Source organism: Falco rusticolus, chromosome 3 (assembly GCF_015220075.1).
Source record: "Falco rusticolus isolate bFalRus1 chromosome 3, bFalRus1.pri, whole genome shotgun sequence".
NCBI lineage: Eukaryota > Metazoa > Chordata > Aves > Falconiformes > Falconidae > Falco > Falco rusticolus.
In genome coordinates this window covers 91,620,832-91,641,512 of record NC_051189.1, presented here as the reverse complement: position 1 = coordinate 91,641,512, position 20,681 = coordinate 91,620,832, and the positions used below count along the sequence as shown (strand labels likewise).

At 48.8% G+C, this 20,681-nt stretch overlaps 1 protein-coding gene across 1 annotated transcript; it reads left to right on the top strand.

The window, feature by feature from the left end:
• Window positions 1–6,547: 6,547 nt before the first annotated feature.
• IRF4 (interferon regulatory factor 4) lies at window positions 6,548–20,460 on the top strand. The gene is made up of 8 exons (XM_037378573.1): window positions 6,548–6,854; window positions 7,357–7,543; window positions 8,277–8,365; window positions 8,925–9,066; window positions 10,828–10,935; window positions 12,258–12,611; window positions 16,476–16,588; window positions 18,630–20,460. Exons 1-8 carry the CDS (start codon window positions 6,651–6,653, stop codon window positions 18,771–18,773), a joined length of 1,341 nt encoding a protein of 446 aa, XP_037234470.1. The 5' UTR covers window positions 6,548–6,650; the 3' UTR covers window positions 18,774–20,460.
• Window positions 20,461–20,681: the final 221 nt, after the last annotated feature.

Here is a 20,681-nt window from a genome sequence, read left to right as displayed (position 1 = left end):
TAAAATGGATGTTTCCAGGTTGTATGGCTTTTCACACATTTCTGCATATTGATGAAATATTCCATAAATCTGAACGTGAGTTATTGCTCCTTCCAGAAATATGCTCCTAAGACACATTCTGCCTGTATCTCCTTTCTCAGTCTGCACGGGGAGTATCAGAGAGCATCCGAAGCAGGTCACGGAAGGGCTGCCCAGTTGTACCCCTCCGGATCCTAGCTCAGCAATTCAGTGTGGTGTTTGGGAAAATGGAAATGTTATCGGGCTTCTGGTGGGAAGGGAGTTAATAATGATCCAAGAATAACCAGAGGTCCCTGAAAACATGTAGAAAAGTAAGTAGGAGCCGGGGAGGGAAGAGAGCATGGAAAAACCTCTGATTTCCAGAAAAAGTAAATTAGTGCTTGGAAGTGCCATAAGATGGAAATATATTGATTACATTATTATCAAAAGAGTCTCCAGCATCCAGCAAACAGTGTTGCTGTGGGTGGAGCTCTCACTTCTCGTAGTGTGATGCCAATGGTATGACCTTTCCCTTCAGGTGCCTGATGGGACCCAAGCCCTCAGGGCACGGCTGGCTGATGCAGATGGGGCAGTGATGCCTACACTGCTAAAGCCTTTCACCCCCTAGTCCCAGCAACACTGTTCAATAAAGAAAACGCCGTCAGCCCAATGCTAGCTGCCCAAGCAGCCTGCTGCTCAACCAGGAGGTGAGGAACCTCTTTCCCTGGGGAGCAGGGAGTCCATACAAATTTTGCTGTTGGTTTGCAGAGGTGAAGGTATCAACCTAGGGCTTCTAAGCTCCTGGCCTGGCTACCCAGCACTGGGGAAGCGTGCCTTGCTGCTTGTGTGCTGCATTGGCTGGATGTGCACTACAAACTTTCCTTTTCAAAGGAAAGGCACAGGATATCTCAGGTGTTAGGACATGCGGTGAAAGGCTATTTCAGTCCCAGACACAGGCATGAAGGCAGCCTCATGAAAGGCGGTTTGAAATATTCTTGGCTACGAAGCAGAGGGGAAGTACGTGAGAAGAAAACAAAATGTACGCCAAATCCACCCGAAATAATCTCAAGTGGACTGTGAGACTCTTCTGATTAAAAGACATGGCCACACACCGGTTTGCTTTATGTCTAACAGTTCAAAATGACTGTGTAATTAGTAATATGGAAGATATATGACAAACTAACACTGTTTCAAGAGTCTCTATTTTAAATGGAGGAACTGCAATTACCCTCCCAAAATGTGCTTATGACACCAGAAGTTTCCACAGCAGAGGATGCCTAAAACTGCCTGTTGCAACTCAGGTTAGACTGCTTATAGACCCAGGTGCTTTGCTGGAATAAATCAAAGCAATTGGGAATCTGCCCCAGATTTCCATGGTGTCTCTGAATTCCATCAATACCATCCATAGAGGTCTTTCTGCTGCGTAAGCAACCTGTGAACTCAGTCCCAAGCCTCAGAGCTGTTGACTGAAGCATGGGGTTGTGAGGCTTTAATAAGTGCCACTTCTTGGGGTCTGGTTGCACTGCTGCTTTGGGCAGTGGAGGGCATCTTCTCACAGGGACTTGCAACCAGGGATTTGTGAGGACTCCTGAGGGAAGCAGACACCAAGTGAAAACCAGTGCCAACAGCAAGGTGTTGAGCCCTTCAAACACCTCCGTTTCAGGAAAGGGGATTTGGGGCAGTTAAAGATGTAGAAAAGCAGCTGTGGGCTTTTCAAAACCACTTTTAAGGGCTTAATACATTTCTGAAAATGCATTTACCAATGTCATTTGTCAACCGTTTTAGCACAAGCTTTGCTGGGTTCCTGAAGAGCCAAGACTAGAGCTGGACCACTGGGGAAGGAGCTCACTCGCTGGTGTGCTCCTGCTCACTGGTAGCTTTGCTCTGGGCTTCAGTGAGTGTGTGGTGAGCTGGACCTTTACTGCCTACTGGGACCTGCTGTCGCAAGCATGGTCCTACCAGCGTCACAGGCAGATGGGTGGCCAGTGCAACCGGTGCAGCCCTCCCACCCCAGGCAGGAGCAGCACGAGAGAGTGGGCATCCCTTGCTCCTCCTCAGCAGGTTCCTCTTCTGCCCCCAGGAACTCCCCCTGCACTGGTGCCCAAGGGGATTTCATGGTCTTCAGTGCAGGGAGAGCCCCAGAAGGAGCCACAATCCTCAAAGGGCGGACTGCCTCCAGCGTATGTCCAACAGGTCCCTCTGGCTTAGAGACTGGGTTTACCTGGTGGTTTTTTAAGGAGGCAGGAGAGCCTTCCCCCTCCCGAGAGCAAGGGCGACCTTCTTGAAGGAAAGGAGGAGTAAACTCCTGAGTGCAAGAGCATTTAACATACGCGCCCTTTGGCTCAGCACTGAACCCTTCCACAAGGACCCATTTCAGAGAGCCCTCAGCAGCTGGTCTGAGCTGACATCTCTCTCTTTTTCTGCCTTGGGTGCAATTCCCAGGTGAGTCAGCTGGGACTTCAGAGGGGCTTGGTGAAAGCAGAAGCCAGCATTCTAGGTGCTGAGGGCTTGCGAGCCACTGTTGAGAAGAAACAGTCACTTTTCCTGGCATGCCTTTAGTCAGTGTGACCTTAAGAGTGTGAAACACAGAGGACCCAGCAGTGACTGCCGTGGTTAAACAGCAGCAAGAGTGTTTTCACAAGAGGACTTCAGTCATCGACACAGAAAACTTCCATGAAGGCAGTGGGGCTTTTGGGTGAGGTTTGAAGAGCCAGGCACTCGCAATGGTGAGGAAATCACTAGAAAAAGATGAGCAGGCTGTGAGGTGCTGTTAAGTGTTCAGATCACCAGCAAGGCCAGTTAGGGAGGAATTGCCTCTTAGCATATGCAAAAAAACACCCAACGAAACTTTACCGGCACACTGCTGCAGCATTTAATGCAGACACCACAGTTGTGTTATTGATCAGAGTTTTCTGCTTTACAGACCAAAATGATGGTCCTAATTTTTTTTTACTTTCTTAAATAGAAATGGCTGATGTCCAGGAACCCTGAGTAAGGAAGTCAGCAAGGCTAATGACATTAACGTGTCTCACTTATGAGAAGAATTATTTGCAAAGGCCAAGTGTGCATGCATGTGGCATCTGGCTTTAAGCATCCCATCCCCTCTAACATTTAGGCAACTGGAGGTAAAGTTCTGGTAAGAGTTCTCACTGCACAAAGAACAGCAACCAACCACCCAGGTAATTTCCCACATATGTACACACATATGTGTGGGGTTTTTATGTTTGACTTCGTCTTCTCTTAAAGATTTCTGAATGTGTAACTCATCTACCTCTCTATTTATATACATGGTTCTCTTAGGACAACTGTTTATTTCCAAAGTATTCTCCAGCATTTAAGAAAGGTGGTTTTTTTCACCTGAAATGCCCTAATGCAGATCAAATCTGCATGTTTCACACTGGCCCAGAATTTGCTGTCTTAAAAGCTGCAAAAGAGAGAAGGCATTAGAAGTATTCATTTTGTAGTGATGTATATTAGGGCGGTTTTATACTTAATGAAATTACAGTTGGCACCCTGAGTGCTACACAGTCTTGTGCCTAGGGATCGAAACTGGATTTTTAGAAAGCCTTTCAGATGCCTTTTGGTAAAGCTGCGGTTGCTCTTCTTGATTTATGGTGGCAGTCACCTCCAATCTCAAAGATCTATTTTAATGTTTTGAAGATGCCTTAATTCGTGACTGAAAAGATTTTGGATGGGCACTGCCAGTTCTTTCTTTAGAGGATGGATAGCGTGTTATAAACCCGATACCTGAAAATGCCTGAACTTCTCCCTCAAAAACGTGGCAAAAATTACATGTAAATGTCAGAAGATGGCGTTGAAGATTTGCAATTAATATCCTAAACTCTGCGTGTACCCTCCACGCCGGCGGCCTGCCAGCACAGCGCGCGGACTGTTTTTTTGATCTGATACGTTACGGCAGAAAGGATGTGGATGTGTGCTGGAGACGTTAAAACAGAACAACAACAAGAAAAGTGCCGTGGCCTGAAACACGTGTTTGAAACCCGAAAGGCGGTAAGAAAGACTTTCATGTCAGCCCGGACCTCGCTTTTTCATCCCCCCCGGCTCCCACCACGCTAGCGCAGGGGACTCTGCAGGCAGCTGAGCGAGCGGGTCACCCACGGCCCAGCCCGGCTCTGGTGCCGGTACTTCAGAGGAGCTTTCCCGAGGGAGCATCCCCTGAGCGCAGCGGGGCGGGAGCCGCTCCCGGCTGCGGCTGCCCCGGGCTCCGGCTGCCGCCACCCCGTCGGAGCTCGCTGCCTGCGGGGCCGGGCGCCGCTGCTGCCCCCCACCTTGTCCCCCATTTCACACCTTACGGGCTGCAAAGCACGGGGCGGGCTCGCCAGGGAAAAGCCCCCAAGCCCGCCAGCTCGCCCCTCGTCTCCGCAAGGCGGGCGGGGGTGTGGAGGGTGTGTGTGCGGTTCTTCATCCCCCTCCGCGATCCCGGCTCCGTGGCCCGTGCGAGGCCGGGCTGGGTCGCAGGGGATGCCGGCAGGGGGTACCGGCCCCGGGGCGCGGCGTGGGTCCGTGGGTGGGTGGGTGGGCGGGCGGATGCCCCCGCCGTCTCTCCGAGCTGCGCGGGGGCCCGGCCGGCGCCGTCTGGCACGTTTCTGGTGGGTGTAGCTGGCTGAGTCTTTACAGTAAAAGCCGCCTGGCTATCATAGGTAGGAGTTTCCCCGCGCTATTTATGTATATGTATCTGTCTGTATAGATTTAAAAAAAACCACGCGGATGCAGAGAGGGCGCCGGGCTGCGCGCCCCCCCGCCCCGCGGCGTGTGTTTACCAGCAATGGGCATGTGTCACTGCCTCAGATGTTTTCCAGCTCGCAAAGTCCCCGCTCCCCTCCGCCGGCTCCACCTCCGGGCCGGGGCCCGCCTCCCCCCCGCCCGGGCACGACGCCCTCCATCATATAAAGAAACTTCCCGGTGCCGCCGGCCCAGTCGCGGTGCACCCCGTCTCAGCAGCCGCCCCGGCAGCCGGCGGCCCCTGCCCGCTCCCAACGCCGCGACAGAGGTAAGCGGCGGCGCCCCCCGCCCCCCGCCCCGTCGGGCCGCGGCCGCAGCGCTCCGCCCGCCCGCCCCCCCCCACAGAGCGGCCCCGCCGCGGGACCGCCGGGCTGCGGAGGGGGGCGGGGGTGGGCGCTGCGGGAACCTCGGCATCCCCCCTCCGGGCTTCTCCGGGTGCTTCGGCACCTGAGCGAGCCGCTTGGCCATTTTTATAAATTATTTTTATTTAATATTTTTCCCCTAATTTAAAGCCAAAAAAATAACACCCGCCCCGTTATCAGCTCCCGAGGTGAAGGCGCGCACCGGACCCCGGCCCTGCCGGTTGCCCCTGGGGAGGGTCACGGGAACGGATTGGGGGGGATCCGCTTCATGCTAGGGGGGGGTGGGGAAGGGACTCGGGGGGGGTCTTTGCACAGGCTCGGTGGGCCACGCGCGAGGCAGCCGCGGTCCCCGCGGCCCCCAAGGCACATCGAGCCCAGGGGAGATGCTGCGGGATGGGGTTTGGTGTGCAGGGAGGTCAGGTGTGCGGAGCTGCCCATGTGCCCGCAGTAGTGCGGACCTGTCTGACAAGGGTCACGGAAAGTGCCCTGTGTATCAGGGCAAAGGCTGGGTGAGGGATTGCTTTTTTTATTAGAAGTAATGGGGGAAAGAAACCCTGCCAAAGTATGCTTTGGGGTATTTTAGTCTATATAAACAGAGCGCTTTTTCCAGATCAGGGAGACAAACCTGACGCCAGGTCCCCATCACTGGTGTCGGTGTCCTCACGTTAGGACTGTTCCAGCAGGTGCCCATCACTGTGGAGCCGCACGGCTCCCAGTGCGTGTGTGCATCCCTGGGTGTAGCTAGGGCTCAGTGTGGCTGGCTGCAAGCTCCTGCATCCCTGGGGATAACGTCCTTACGCCAGGCTCCGTGGGCTGCTGTCTCCACTTTTAGGTATTTGCAATGTATAGATTTGAATGTTACTATATATGTGTGTTGGGAGCAGTTGGAGGAGTAGATATGTATAGGACATCGTGTGTTCAAATGTGTCTTGCTTAAGTGAGCTTGTGAAAACTACTTCGATGTTATAGTTAGATGCCATATAAATCGTAACTGCATGTGAAGCCCTCCAAAGTGCGTGCACGTCTAACGTTACATACGTGCACTGTCATATGCAAATACATTTGTATGGATTTTTTTCTTTTTTCATTAAAAAAGAGCTCTGAGAAGGGCAAGAGGTTTGTGCCTTAAGTCACTTGCAATGAAAATTTCAACAACGCATGTACGTTCATGCAAAACAGTGTCGGGACGGGGGGGAAGTCTGTCGAAGTCTGCAGCACCAGCGGTGCCTGGGGAGGGCTGTGGGGGGCTGTGGCCGGTTTCCTGAAGCTCTGTACTTTTTCCCGCCACCCCCCACCCCTCGCATGCTGTGGCTGCCGTTTGGCATGATATATGTGGCACCAGGGACTGGGGACTGCTGGTAGGGCTCCCGACGGGGACTTCAGCCAGCACCTGACCTGTGGGTTTTCCTCTCCCCCTCCCCTGCCTCTCTTCCCCTCCTCTGCAGCTCCCCCCCCCCCCCCCCCCAGAGCTGGTGCTTGGGCGTGTGTGGAGAGGTGGGCTTGGTAAGGCACCCCAAAACCCCCCACCTGAGCCCTGACACGAGTGGCATGAACTTGGAGCCGGGCGAGTGCGGGATGAACTCGGTGAGCTGCGGCAACGGGAAACTCCGCCAGTGGCTGATCGACCAGATAGACAGCGGCAAGTACCCGGGGCTGGTGTGGGAGAACGATGAGAAGAGCATCTTTCGCATCCCCTGGAAGCACGCAGGCAAGCAGGACTACAACCGCGAGGAGGATGCCGCCCTCTTCAAGGTAGGGCTCAGCCCGGGGTCGGGGACACAGCTGGGGCAGGAGGGGTGCTCTGCAGTGGCCCCTCACCACCGTGTCCTCACCACCCGCCCCTGCAGGCTGGCTCTGCTGGGTGCCCGCTGCTGCTGGCTGCCCGCCTGGTGGCCCTGGCTGTGCCCTGCTGGCCCCTGTGTTTGCAGGATGAGACAACCCGCCCTTTCGCACTTCTCTGTGGGAGCTAAAAGCTTGTGGGACTGCAGCACATCTATTTCCACGTTCATCTGGGATCATTTTCTCCTCTTTCTTGTGCCTGCTTAAGTGTTTTTCCTGCCTTACCATGCTGCTTTTTTTCTTTAGCCTAAACCTGATGGGAGTAAATTCATGCACATATAAGCACACACATCTATGCTGTTTCAAGTATTGTGGACTTTTACCTTGTAGTTGATTCTTTTTCTCCCCCCTCACCCTTTTTTTTTTTTTTTTTTTTTCTTTTTCTTGCTCTTTTGATTATCTGAAATCTTTCCAGGCTTGGGCTCTTTTTAAAGGAAAGTTCAGAGAGGGCATTGATAAACCAGATCCCCCTACCTGGAAGACAAGATTAAGGTGTGCTTTGAACAAGAGCAATGACTTTGAAGAACTGGTGGAGAGAAGCCAGCTGGACATCTCAGATCCCTATAAAGTGTACAGAATTGTGCCAGAAGGAGCTAAAAAAGGTAAAGCATCTCAAATTCCCTGTGTAACAGAGTGTGAATATGTTTCATTGTAAGCATATGAGGAGTGAAGTGGGCTTTTCTGGAATAGCCCTGCAGTCTTTTTAAGTCTTTTAAGGAGACAAAATGCAGGGCTCAAGTGCAGCTTGTTCTGATGACTGAAGAGGCTGCGTCTGCAGGAGGACTGCTGGCGTTTGAGTTGGAGCTTTGAAAGGGAGCCTTTGCGGAAGAAGCAGACAGGCACATTGCTGGAGGAACTGCTCTTTTAGCTGAAGCTTCCCTGCCAGTTCTGTGTAGCAAGAGCCAAGCAAGCGGCTCAGGGGACAGGGGAAAAATAAAAATTGCTTGCTGGATCTAGGTTTAGAATACAGGGAAAAGCAGAAGTGTTCTGAGCCAGACAGTAGGTAACCGGTGCAGGGGGAAGAGCTGGGAGCGAGGGATGCCCAGTCTTGTGGGAGGCAAAGGCTTGGCAGGGCCCAGGGAGGGCATCATGGCACACTGGGTTGGCTGGGCAGCACTTCCCTGTGGGGCATTGGAGAGCCCAGTGGGAGAGACTGCCTCTTGGAGCTGCCTGCAAGGGAGGGCTGGGAATCCTGTCCCAAACAGGGGCTGGAGGGCGTTTTAGTCCTCTGCTTGTTCAAAGGAAGGTTGTATGGATTTGTCTTCAATGTGCCAATTTCAGATTTCCTTAAGATGTGGTCGACATAATTTATTTTCATCTCTCTGGTGAACATAGGTGCAAAACAGATCAGCATAGAGGAGCAACCATTAATGATGAACCATCCCTTTCCAATAACATCTCCTTACACTTCACTACCATCTCAGGTATGACATTAGTTACGCATTTCACTTGGTCCTTGTACATTGAGCAGCATAATTTCTGTGCTGTGTGCTGTGTCTCTTTGCTGGCATGGTGCTCTAGTTCTCTCTGGGAAGAAACTTTATTATGAAAAGTGAGAAATCAAGAAGCAACTTTTCTAATGTCATGTGAGGCCACAGGGCAGTTTATTTCCCTTGGTGTTGTTTATCCCTGAGTAATAGCTCTTTTCTTTTGGATGACAGATACTAGTGCACTGCCATTCTGTCCATGCCAGAATGTAAGCTCCCAATGAAGCCTTGCTCTTCCAAGCAGACATTTACCAGCAATGCTTTGACGGCCTTTTGTTATTCCACCCTGCTTATTATTTACACCAGTGGTGAGAAGTTCATTTGAAAGCCTCACTGGTGGTGGTGGCAAAGTGCTGTTCGTGTAGCCTGGGCAATGTTTAGACTTCCACGGGGTTTGGCAGAGAAAATCAAGGAACTGAGATGTGAAAGCTGATGCAATGCATAGCGTTAGGTTTGATAGCTGCTGAGTAAAAGACTATCTCATTAAATTGAATAGGTACCAAACTACATGGTGCCCCATGAACGGAACTGGAGGGAGTTTGCCCCGGAGCAGCCACATCCCGACATCCCCTACCAGTGCACCAGTGTCCCCTTTGCAGCTCGCAGTCACCACTGGCAAGGGCCCGGCTGTGAAAATGGTAAGACTCTCCTGGTTAGGCTTGCTTGCTGAGGCTGCTCACCTAGAAGGATGACAAATTTCAGGTTTTTTGTTTGTGGCTTTGATGGGAATTGACAGAAGTGTCTGGAAAGGAGTGCTGGGCTCCCTGCAACGAGAGCCATGGCATCTGTGGCAAGAGCCTTTGCCCTGGCCCTTGCTTTCACTGCCACCATATGTGCAGTGTGGGGGCTGTGCAGTCCTCTGGGTTGATACAAGTCAGTCCCCAAAAGTCTTCAGCTGTTGCAAAAGTCCTGAGCTGTAAGAAACCAACCAACTCCCCCCAAAAACCCCAATGGGAATGTGTTCTTTAGCTTTGCTTTCTGATTTTGGACCTTTTGAGACACACATCAGTGAGGTTTTCCCTCCAGCCTTGTGGATTAGAATGGCATTATTCTTCTGAGAGGAAGGCTGAAATTATTACTTTATTTTAGTGCTGCAGCAATGGGACAACTTGTCATGGATTGAGTCTCTCCTGGGGCTGGTACAGCAGAAACAGAATAATGACACATTCCATTCCCTGAGGATCTCACAGTAGCAGAGCCTAACATAATCATGGCTTTCCAAGCTCTGCATACTTAGGAAAAAGCCTGAATTGTGAAAACTGGCAATGCTGAAGGCTGCAGGGGATAAAACATAAGAGCAACAGAACCGTGTGCTGTAGACCCTTGCGGGATAACTCACCTGAGGACGCAGGCATTTGCTTCATGAGGAGAAGCAGCTGGTTCAGAAGGGCAGGAAAGGATGGGAAATGAGAAAGGACTTCTTAGAGCAGATACTACATTTTCAGAGGACACCATTCCAGAGGTTTTAGTGCAGAGAAATCTTTGGGTCTGCTAAAAAGTAAATGCTCAGTGCACTGCAAATTTCGCTGGCAGTATATTGGAATTATTAGGCAGAATCCTTTGCTTTCAGTTGAACTGTTTGCTAATAAAAAATGGAGGTAGCAAGCTGAATGAACTCTGCCCTGAAGTACATCCTCTGTGGCAGTTAAACACATATTTGGGTGCTTTGCTGAATTTGGAAGCAGTGGTTAGTGGGTGGTATTTTGTTTCTCACTGGGCTCAATAACCCAGTGAGATTGGTTGCTCCGCATTGCTCCGGCTGCTGATCGTGGTGGGTTCTGCCACTGGGAAAGGTAGCATGTGCTTGACTCCAAGCCACTTATGTCATCCTCCAAAGACTTTTATTGACATTAAGAGACAGAGGAAAACATCAATCGGCCATGATATAGTACACTTACTGAAAAGCATCTCTTGGAACAGTCTAATAGTAGTCCTGGTAATAAAATCCTAAGAATCTCCTGTTGCACAATTTTCTTTACCTACTTTTTAAATAGCATTAAATCCAACTTTTTTGTTATACTCGTCTTCAGTAAAATTCCTTATACGAAATGGATTGCTTTATGCAGGCAACTTTCAAGAGCACTGTAGTCTAGTTAAAAATGTAAATTACTTCTGTAATAGAATAACACATCAGCTAAGGAAAAAGAGGGAATACTGAAATGCTAAGGGAGTATTTCATGCAGACCCCCATCAAAGTACAGTCCAAGTAGCATCTGGAAAGATTGGTAGGGTTGGGATACCTGGCAAAGTCGGGAAAAGGAACCTTTTTAAGAAGAAAGGGGAAAGAGAGAGTTCTTGGTGGGGCCCAGAAAAACTCACTTTTGCATCGCTGTGATCTCTGTCCAAGCTTTTCTTCCAGGATTTAGGCAGCTGTCACTGACTTTTGCTTGTGAAAACAGGTTGTCAAGTGACAGGAACCTTTTACGCTTGTGCCCCTCCTGAGTCCCAGACTCCTGGAATCCCGATTGAGCCAAGCATAAGGTCTGGTGAAGCCCTCGCCCTGTCAGGTAGGTAAGGTCTGTAATGCCCTGGACTTTCTGGGGAGCTTGATAAGAGAGCCCCACTTCTGACTTGCCCTGGCACCGTCTCTTCTTTCTGATGACAAGAAAAAAAGAAGAAGAAAAAAAAACCTCTTTAATGAATGAATTAGGTGTGTGGTCTTAAGCCTCTGTTTTCCAGGGTACTTTAGCCCCAGTTCCAAGGGATGGAGGTGGTTAAAGTTAGTGGAAGTGCTTCGCTGGCTCACAGTGCTAGTGCTGGGTTGCTTTGATAAGTCTCCAAATCCGGTCTTCCCAGGGGAGTTTGGAAATTTTGGGGTGGGGTCAGTGACCTTTAGCTCTGTTTTTCATTAGGGAGGAACCCTCACAAAAACTGGTGTTGCTTGGGTACCTTGCTGTGCTCCTGCTGGTGTCATCTGGCTTTGCTCTGCCTCATTATTCCTGGTGAAAGAAAGGCATTCAGGAAAGAAAAGGGAAGATATTTCAGCCAGGTCTGCAGACATCTGGATGCTGGCAGAATAACTCAGGGGAAGGGTGTGGGAATGTGCTTTTCACAGAAATAATGGATAAACCTATAATGTGACGCTCAGCAGGTTCCTTGGGCGGGATTGTTCTCCTGAATCAGGGTCTGTATGTGTGTATATATAGATGTGTTTGTGTATATGCATATATACAAACATATATTGTACACACACACATATATTTTGTGTGTAGGTGTGTGTGTATATATATGTATGTATATATGTGTGTATATATGTATATTCAGTGCTGTGTGAGATCTTAGGGGTGAGCCAAGTTGACCAAACGGCCCTTTGAAAGTAAGGCTGGGGATCTGGGATCCAGCCCTGTTGGAGCGGGAGCCAGCAGTCGCTTCTCGTCAGGTAGCTGGGTGCAAGTTTGCAGGTCCCCTGTGCAGAAGCTTCTTTTATGCAAAATCTGGGGAGAAGCAGAGCTACTTCCTGGTTAAGGCTGAGGAAGTGTACTGAGCCGGGGGAGTCATTCTGATGTGAACTTGGAAAATGTGACAACTTTTCATGTGTGCGCTTTTCCTTTTGAATAGAAATGTGAAGTCTGCGGGATGTTAGTTCCTACCAAATTTTCACATCAGCAGCCCATCTAATATGCTGAGAGAGCATTAATGCTATCGTGCCCCCAAAATTTTAGTATTTATATTCTTTATATGATTTTTGCTAATCTGAGCTTCTGGGTGGTGGTGACCTCCAGGCTCAGAAATCTCATGCAGACTTGTCTCCTGTCCTCAGTGCAGATCTGAAATATAAAACATTCATACTAACATATCACAATGATTTTTTTTTTTCTTCTTCTTATAGATTGTCGACTCCACATCTGCTTATATTACCGTGAAATACTGGTAAAGGAGGTGACAACTTCTAGTCCTGAAGGTTGTAGGATATCCCATGGCCAAAGTTATGAGGTCAGCAGCCTGGACCAAGTTATCTTCCCTTATCCAGAGGATAATGGCCAGAGGAAGAACATAGAAAAGCTACTGAACCATCTGGAACGAGGAGTAATATTGTGGATGGCACCTGATGGCCTCTATGCTAAGAGACTTTGCCAAAGCAGGATCTACTGGGATGGGCCTCTGGCGCTGTGCAGTGACCGACCCAACAAGCTGGAGCGGGACCAAACTTGCAAGCTCTTTGACACTCAGCAGTTCTTAGCAGGTAATTCCCACTATGGCTTTGATCTTGTTTCTGGAGATGTCACCTGGTCACTCTCCACATCAGCTTCACAAGAGTGCTCTTCTTGCGTTATCTGATGAATTACAGTTAGAATAGCCGCTCACTTCTGGGCAAGCATAGTCAAGGGGTAGCTGACTCCTGAATAATCCCGTTGAATCCTGCTCTCTGTGCACATGCAAATGCCTCTGCACAAACCAGCTCCTAGGAGTGAACTGATGCTCAGCTAGTGGCACTCAAAACCCCCGCTTCTCTTTAAGAAGCGTAAGGAGGAACCTAACAAAATAGTCTCTCCACAAACTGAGTGACAGAGGAAAGTGGATCCTGATCTTGGATCTGCTAATGTAAGTCCTGGGGTAGGTCTGTGGTCTGCGCTCGCGCTGCTCTTAGCTTGACCCAGAGTGAGCCTGAGGTCTTGCTCAGAGTATACAAATACTAACATGAAATCCAGCAGAAAACCTCTTCTGTCTCTGCCAGTGTTTGAAGGGTATCTTGGGGTAAAAAGGATTTCACAAGCTCTGGAGTTCCTAAGCGCAGAGGTGCGTTACCTCTCCAGAGCTCCGTGGGAGGGTCTGGTTTTGCACAGGGCAGTACAGAGGGGGCAAGGGCATGCTTTGGGGCAGTGCCACCTCCTTCCAGCCCATGGAGGGAAGGGGCAGAGCCTCAGCCCCACTTCCCAGCTCTTCTGAGCGGTTAGAGGGAGGAAAGCTGCCCACCCAGAAAAACTGGTGGGAGCCGGTCATTGTCCCAGAGGACAGCTCAGGTGGCAGGAGTACACATTGGTCCTTTTGTGTAGCATCACTATAGGTGAACAGTGTGCCCGTGCTTTGGCGTGTTTTCCCATTAGAACAGGATGCCAGCACTGGCATGACTCTCTCAGGACAATTAATGCCTTGCAAAATTCAAAAAAACCCACCAAACCCAAACCAACAGCTTAAGCATACTTTATATTCCAGGTCTGATGCACAATCCTAGCAGAATGATGAAGCAAGAAGTGCATTTAAGGAGAAAAATCTCATATGGATGTGAGAATTGACAGTTAGAAAGGGGAATTTGAGGTCAGGGCATTGGCTAAGGTTTCAATCACATGCTAAGTTAAAGATGTATAATTCTGCCTCTGATGATGGTTTTGGAAATCCCTTTCCCTTTTCTCAGGTGTTTTTTTAGATGTACTCTGGGTTCTTCCAAACGGTTCACAGGACCTCTCCTTTTAGACACCTAACCCCAAAGATAAGCTCAAGCAATAGTTATTTTTTCCCCCTCCTAAATTACTTATGCACCAATGCCTGTGCAAACCCAAGCATGTGGTTGAAGTCACAGTCTGTGGTGTGTGCAAAGTGGGTTTTTGCATGTGCTGATGCTCAGCTGGGTTTGTCAGTGACTTGCCACAGGCGTATCACATCTGCGTGTACTGAGATCCCAGACTGCAGGCAAGCTTAGGGATTCCCCCTTAGAAACTGGGCTGTCCTTGGGAAGAGAGGCAGGAGATCTCTACCAGGAGAGGAAATCTTGAACAGCAGAGAAAGGGGTAGATGCAGAACTGCTACTGACTGCAGCTATCAGGACCCTGTTGAGGGGCTGGACCCTGCTCTGCAGACTGCACTGGAGCATCAAGGCCTGCGTTGAGCAGCCTGTACTGTTGAGCAGGCTCAAATGGCAATAAACCAGCAGCCAGGTGGAAGGTCTCTGGGGAGCACTGCGTAATCAGCACGGTAAATCAGCGGAGAATAGGAGGATAGAGGAAGAGAATTTGGGAGTGTGAAGGTGGCAACCAGAGGAGGGTTGGCTTGGCAGAAGGAGGGGCGGCTGATGCTAGAGCAGCAGGAGATGGGGAAGGCTTGGGGAGGGATGTGGGGAGCCCTGCGGTGTTGGAGAAGGCGTTTGAGCCTGGAAAGGGAGACGGAGAGAGTGGAGGGTTTTGCACAAGGCTGACCTCAAGCCCTGATTATCCTGGGGGGGGGGGCAGAAGGGGCTTTCTTCTCCAGATCTGTGCCAGGGGCACTCCCACAGGTGTTCAGGATTTGGAGAATTGCTGAGGCCAAGTAAAACAGGGAAAGAGGAGGATGGAAGAAGTTCCCTGTTAGCAGTATGGTTGGACTGGCCTTGGGTGGATCAACCTGCCCTGTCCCGTGGCAGCACAGAGGGAAGCAGGGTCCCATGGAAAATATCTCATCTCTGCTGGCATAGCTCCAGAAAGTTCACAGCACTTTTAGGGGGGCTTGGGGGAGACTTTACTTTTATAACTGACCCTCCCAGTATGACCGGTAGTCCCAAGCCAGAGTTGGAATGCTGTTGTGGTAGTCATTGAATTCACACCATAGTCTGAAAAGCTTGCAGTTACAGTAGAAATGGCAGGGGTGTATTTTGGGAAAAGATGCATTTGTCATGCCAAGTTGAAAGACTCTCCTTTCCCTGTCTAGCAGGCGGCGCTTCATTATAAGACATAGGTTTTAATATTAATTTCAACTTTTTGCAGAAAGTGTGAACATAGTTATAAATAAAAATGAAATCTTTACCAATCATCTGTGTAGAAATACTCTACACATAACGCAGACTTTAACAAGGATATTGCATTAGATGGAATTTTCTCTTTTCTGGAAGGAAATGCAGTATCTAAAATACAACATAGTGATTTTGGTCCGAGTGGAAGTCTCTTATAAAGGCCACCCCTGCTATCTTTCATAGGGGACACTTTGACTATTGGAATAATTATATAATTTGACCTTTTCCCTTTGTGCAAGGGTGTGGGTTAGTGAAGAGAGTGCAGGAGCACAAAGGACACAGGCTCTTTTGCTGGCTCAGTGCATGGCTTAAATAAGGTCCTTCATCATTCCTTGCCTCCCCGACCCTGACTAGGCACAGTGATGACAATGGCTCCACGACTGTGTGTAGCTGAGCCTGAACGTTGTGTCTGGCAGTACTTGGAGTCTCTGGCTCTACTGAGCCATTGGTTTCAGTGCTGCTGTTGGGTGTCCACTTAAGTGGGTCCCAGCTACCACCAGTGTCTGCTCCAGGAGGTTCTGCTGCCGAAGCCCAACAGAAATACTAATTGGAAGGCATCCCATTTTTTCTGCATGTGGAATGACTTGTGAGGCAAAGCAAATAGAAAAAATGTGTTGTTATAACTAGCTCCCACTGATCTGTGGGAAAGTTTCCAAACTCAGTATCTTCTCCTTATCTCTTGTCTTTTTCCTGACCTGTCTCATCCTCCCCTAGAGTTAATTTGTCTTCTCCCACTGTGCTGCAGGGTCATCCATTTGGAGCTCAGCCATCCACAAAGTCTTTCTTACTGGTCTGTACTGGTTTTGGCTGGGATAGAGTTATTTTATTCATAGCAGCCTGTGTGGTGCTATTTTGGATTCGTGATCAAACCAGTGCTGAAGGCACAGGGATGTTTTAGCTAATGCCATACAGCGCTTGCACAGTGTCAGGGCTCTCACTCTGCCCCCACAGCCAGTTGGCTGGGCTGGACAAGAGGTTGGGAGGGGACACAACCAGGACAGCTGACCCAAGTTGACCAAAGGGATATTCCATACCATGCGGCCTCATGGTCAGCAGTAAAACTTGCAGGGAGAGGGTTTGCCAGAGGTTGCTGTTGCTTGGGGACTGGCTGGACATCAGTCAGCTGGTGGTGAGCAATTGCTTTTTCTGTCACTTGTTTTCCGTTCCTTTCCTTTGTCTTTTTTTCTTTTTACCTATAAAACTGTCTTTATCTCAACCTACAAATTTTCTCACTTTTTCCCTTCTGATTTTGTCCCCCGTCCTGGTGGTGGGGGTGGGTGAGCGGCTGCGTGGTGCTTGCCTGCCTGCTGGGGTTAACCCACATCGTGGCCCTTTCTCTCTTCCCAGAGCTGCAAGCCTTTGCTCACCATGGACGTCCGCTGCCGAGGTACCAGGTCGCTCTCTGCTTTGGGGAGGAATTTCCAGATCCACAGAGGCAGAGGAAACTAATTACAGCCCATGTAAGTAGGACTTCTGCCTTACCTAAAAGAAACATATTCCTCGGAGGGTGTGAATCTGCCAGTCAGGCCTTTCTACCTCATGTGGGTTGTGAGGGAGGTAATAAATCGTGGAATACGCAGCACTATCAAGACTAGAGCTGAATCCCCAGATCTGCCAAGGACTGACTGGTAGCCCTCAGTGGGGTGGAACACCTGGTTTCCCTCCCTGCAGAGCATAAGTGCCATCTGTGATCCCTCGCAAATCCCTTCACAACCCAAAGCCGAAAGGTACCCTGGAAGAGCTGGGCTGTGTTGTTACTGCCAGCCCAGTGGTGCAGCTCCTTGGGCTGCCAGGCCAGACGTGGTGTTTTCACAACCGCTGCACCTGGAGGTGCCCCAGAACCCCAGCCTGCCTCTCAGGGACCTCAGCCCCTACCGGCATGCAGGGACTGCCTGTGCAGCTTCAGGGTTCAGGCAGGCTCATGGGCTGACCGACCACAGTTCGCACACACTCAAAGCTCGTGTTTCGGGATGCTATCTGGGAGAGGGTGATGACAGAGACTGAGACCAGGTACTTTCTAAATTGGCTGTATTGGCCCATAAAACCACAAGAGAGGTGATAATGCACACGTTAGCGGCAGGGCTTAGCTTATGGCATCCTTGTGAAGGAAACTGTCATCTCTTCATTTTTGAAAGCCCCTGCAGTAGCAGCATGGGTCCCAAGTCAGGCTTTTGTTGTAAGCCATGGCCACCTCTTGGCTGCCTGGCTTTTGTACCACTCACTGCTGCTTAGTGAGTCTCTGGGGTGGAAGCTGGGAAGCTCATCCCGATCCATCCCAAGCTATGCAATGGCTGGTTAGAGGTAGTTGTCCACCCCTGTCTCTCCTTAAACTCTTTTCCATCCCTGTTATGGCTTTTCATCCATACCTCCTTTCTAGCAACCCCTCTCCAGCCCCCTTCTCCATCTCCTGTTCTGGCAGCTTCTCTATGAGCCTGTACCTCCTGTTTTTTTCAGAGCTTTGCTTCCCCCTTAGCAGTTGCTCCTCAACCTGCTCAACGCCTTGGGCTGTCTTGGCTTGTGGACTCATGGTGGAGCTCCACCATCCCGCCGAACAGCTGTGGCTCCCCTGCCCAGCTGCTTTCCTGTCTCCCCCATGGTGAGACAGGAGGTGCTCAGCTGCCTGTGAATGCCAACGAGGGGTAGGGAAAGGAGGTTGGTGGGCCTGCTCCAAGGCAGCGATCCCTTCTGGCTCTCTCCCTTCCCAGAAGCAGGATCCACAGACTGTTTATTTTTCCTCCAAAATGATGCCCATGTCTTAACATGGAGGGGCTGGCTGATCAGCAGGAGAGGATTGTGGAGAAGAGTTGTCCAACCTGTCCATCCCCCAAGGGTGAAGAGAGCTTCAGGTGTTTGTTCTCAATGTGCAACTTAAATATTTGCAGTCAGAGCCCAAAGCCTGAGGGGGAGTGGTGGTTTCTGAAGAGACAGAAGTGAAGGCAGCGTTAAATCACACAGATCCCTCGTGGTGGTTGAACAGATTCCTCATCAGAGCTTGAATGAGCAGAAATGAGAGTATCCTTGGTGTTAGACTGAAGTCTAATTTCAAACACAGTCATTTGGCAATGTATCTCAGTCTGCCTAGGGCTCCAGCATTTCAGGTTAAGTCCGTAAAGTACTTTACAACGCAGATGAGACTTTCAGTGCTTTGTGTGTGCATTTGAGCACATGGAGTGGCTGCGGACATGTGTGGTCCATAAGCATCACCCACAGCCAGGGGCTGGCAAGGGACTGCAGTGGCTAATGCATCACTGGGGTCACTGGTATGTGCCCTTCTAAAAGAAGGCCGTGGAGGTAAGGAGTGTGTGCAAGGCACTCGGCAGCAGAACAGGCAAGGTCTAGCTTAAAACAGAGATTAGTGAGACCACTGAAACCCTTTTCCCGTTCTGGTAAGCAGAACTGTTTTGATCTGCCATGTTTTTAGCTTAAACCCACCATAAATAACTAAGACAAGGAGCATGAAATTTTGTCACATGTCTGATTAACATTTTGTCTGTTCTTAAGGTTGAACCAATGTTTGCCAGGCAGCTGTATTACTTTGCTCAGCAAAACAGTGGACATCTTCTGAGAGGCTATGATTTACCAGAACTTGTGACTAGTCCAGAGGATTATCACAGATCTATTCGCCATTCCTCTATTCAAGAATAAGATCTTCAGAAAGAGTGTTTTTAAGGCACTGCAAAGATTATGCAGAGTGAAGGGACAGATCTGGGTCACAATTTGGAGATCCACATCACAGCTGGACATGTTCAGGTGTTCAATGATAGGAAAGTGAACGGGGACAACCATATTGTATGATACAAATGATGGGTCTTCAATGTTTGGATGCTACATCCTGCATAGGTTCCACTGTCGCTGGGAATAACTCAAAACTGACAAAATGATTGCTATGTTTACGTTTGCTTAATGTTCTTGTTGGGTTTTGAGGACTGATTCTTACAGAAGACTTAAATCCAGAGTTTACACTGTTACATTTGCAGGGCTATTTATTTTGGATTACTGATCTCAGGGAAGGTACATAAATTTGTGGTGTTCCCAATTTGAAACTAGCTACTATAGGTGGGTAGCAAATGTAGATGGTTTATTGAGAATAGCTAATACATGTAAGTGGTTATAAATTTAGATTTGTAAGTGTGATGCCTATATTCTTGTATAGAATATTTCAGTGTATTTTTTAAAAACAATGCAATTCTTCAGAGACATATTTTTTTAATGCCTGACTGACATTTGTCCTGACAATTTTGTTGCCACCACTGTTGTTACTGGATTAACTCCCTTAATAAGCAGTTTCTAAGGTGATGCATTTATGGTACTGTGTTAAGAAAAGTGACCATTCAGCTCGTATTACCTGTGGATTTAGTGGATTAACCACTAAAATTCTAGAGTCCCAAAGAGCAGGTTTAAAAATAAATTACTTTTTTTTTATAATTGAAAGGTACTATGCATTTTATATATATATATATATAATGCATTAGAATGAAGTTGGCAGACCTTGAAAATAGCACAGAAATGGTCCTGCTAGCCCTTTTTTGATGTCACAAAAATGAGCCAGGTTAAAATAGCCACCACCTCTGACTTCTACAGAGCCAGCTCTGCTCTTCATGTGCACTTGCAGCTTTCTCCCAGTGGTACTGAAACAAATGTGAAGGGAGAGTTGAAGGAGAGCAGCATTTGGCTTCCTATATTAAGACAGTCAAATATTTGTTTTACCGTTTGTTTTCAATACAGAAGTATAATTTGATGCAGTTTGCAGCTTTTAATGATAGGTTGCCGTTACAAATTCAAAGAGAAGAGGTCTGTTGAGTATGCATGTCAGTGAAATTTCCTTGCTGGTGAGCAGACTGCGTGATCGTAGTAGCTTTAACTCCAGGACACAGTCTCCCTGTGCTTAACAGACCTACTTCACTTGACGTTTTAAATGAGGAAGAAAAACCGGTACTTGGTCTGGCAGCAGACTTGTGTTCTAGGGACTTTGAGTTTATACATCTTAAAGATGCATACTCTTTTGGGATATATTATCCCCCTCCTTCTCCACAGTGCCAAGCGGAATTAACAGATCATTTTTACTTTGTTACTTGAAGTGTTTTTCCTGGCTTAAAGATTTTCATAGGGGAGACCTCTTTCTTAGGCATTAGAAGCACTGCTCTAGGTGACCCTCAGAGCTTCTGCATATGCTTTTGGCCTGTGCATACATTTTACTGAAAGCGAACTTTTGTGTTCAAACTGAACTGGTACAATACAAATATTTGATGTGGTTTTCACTTTTTTCTAGTGGTTGTTGCTTCATATGCTCATTGCTTCAGCTCACATCTTAGAATAAAGTCCTTATTCCCTACCAACTCGATTCATCTGTGTTGTTTTCAGTAGCGGGGCAGATCTAATGCGTGCGGATGTGCACTGTGAACCTGGGCAGCACTGCTGGCTAAGTCTATGGGGAACTGTGTTCTAAGCCAGAAGTGCAGAGTAAGGTCAAAAGGTAAGGATTTTTGCTTACAAAAATGTCTGTGATGCTAGCTACAGTTAGTAGAAAAAGGGAAAACAGGCAGGTTGCCCTTT

Excerpts from the sequence above, each read along its gene's own strand:
- IRF4 (XM_037378573.1), top strand. The coding sequence starts at position 6,651 with ATGAACTTGGAGCCGGGCGAGTGCGGGATGAACTCGGTGAGCTGCGGC. Across the intron at positions 6,855-7,356 it reads AGGATGCCGCCCTCTTCAAG|GCTTGGGCTCTTTTTAAAGG; the intron begins GTAGGGCTCAGC and ends AAATCTTTCCAG. Across the intron at positions 8,366-8,924 it reads ACACTTCACTACCATCTCAG|GTACCAAACTACATGGTGCC; the intron begins GTATGACATTAG and ends TAAATTGAATAG.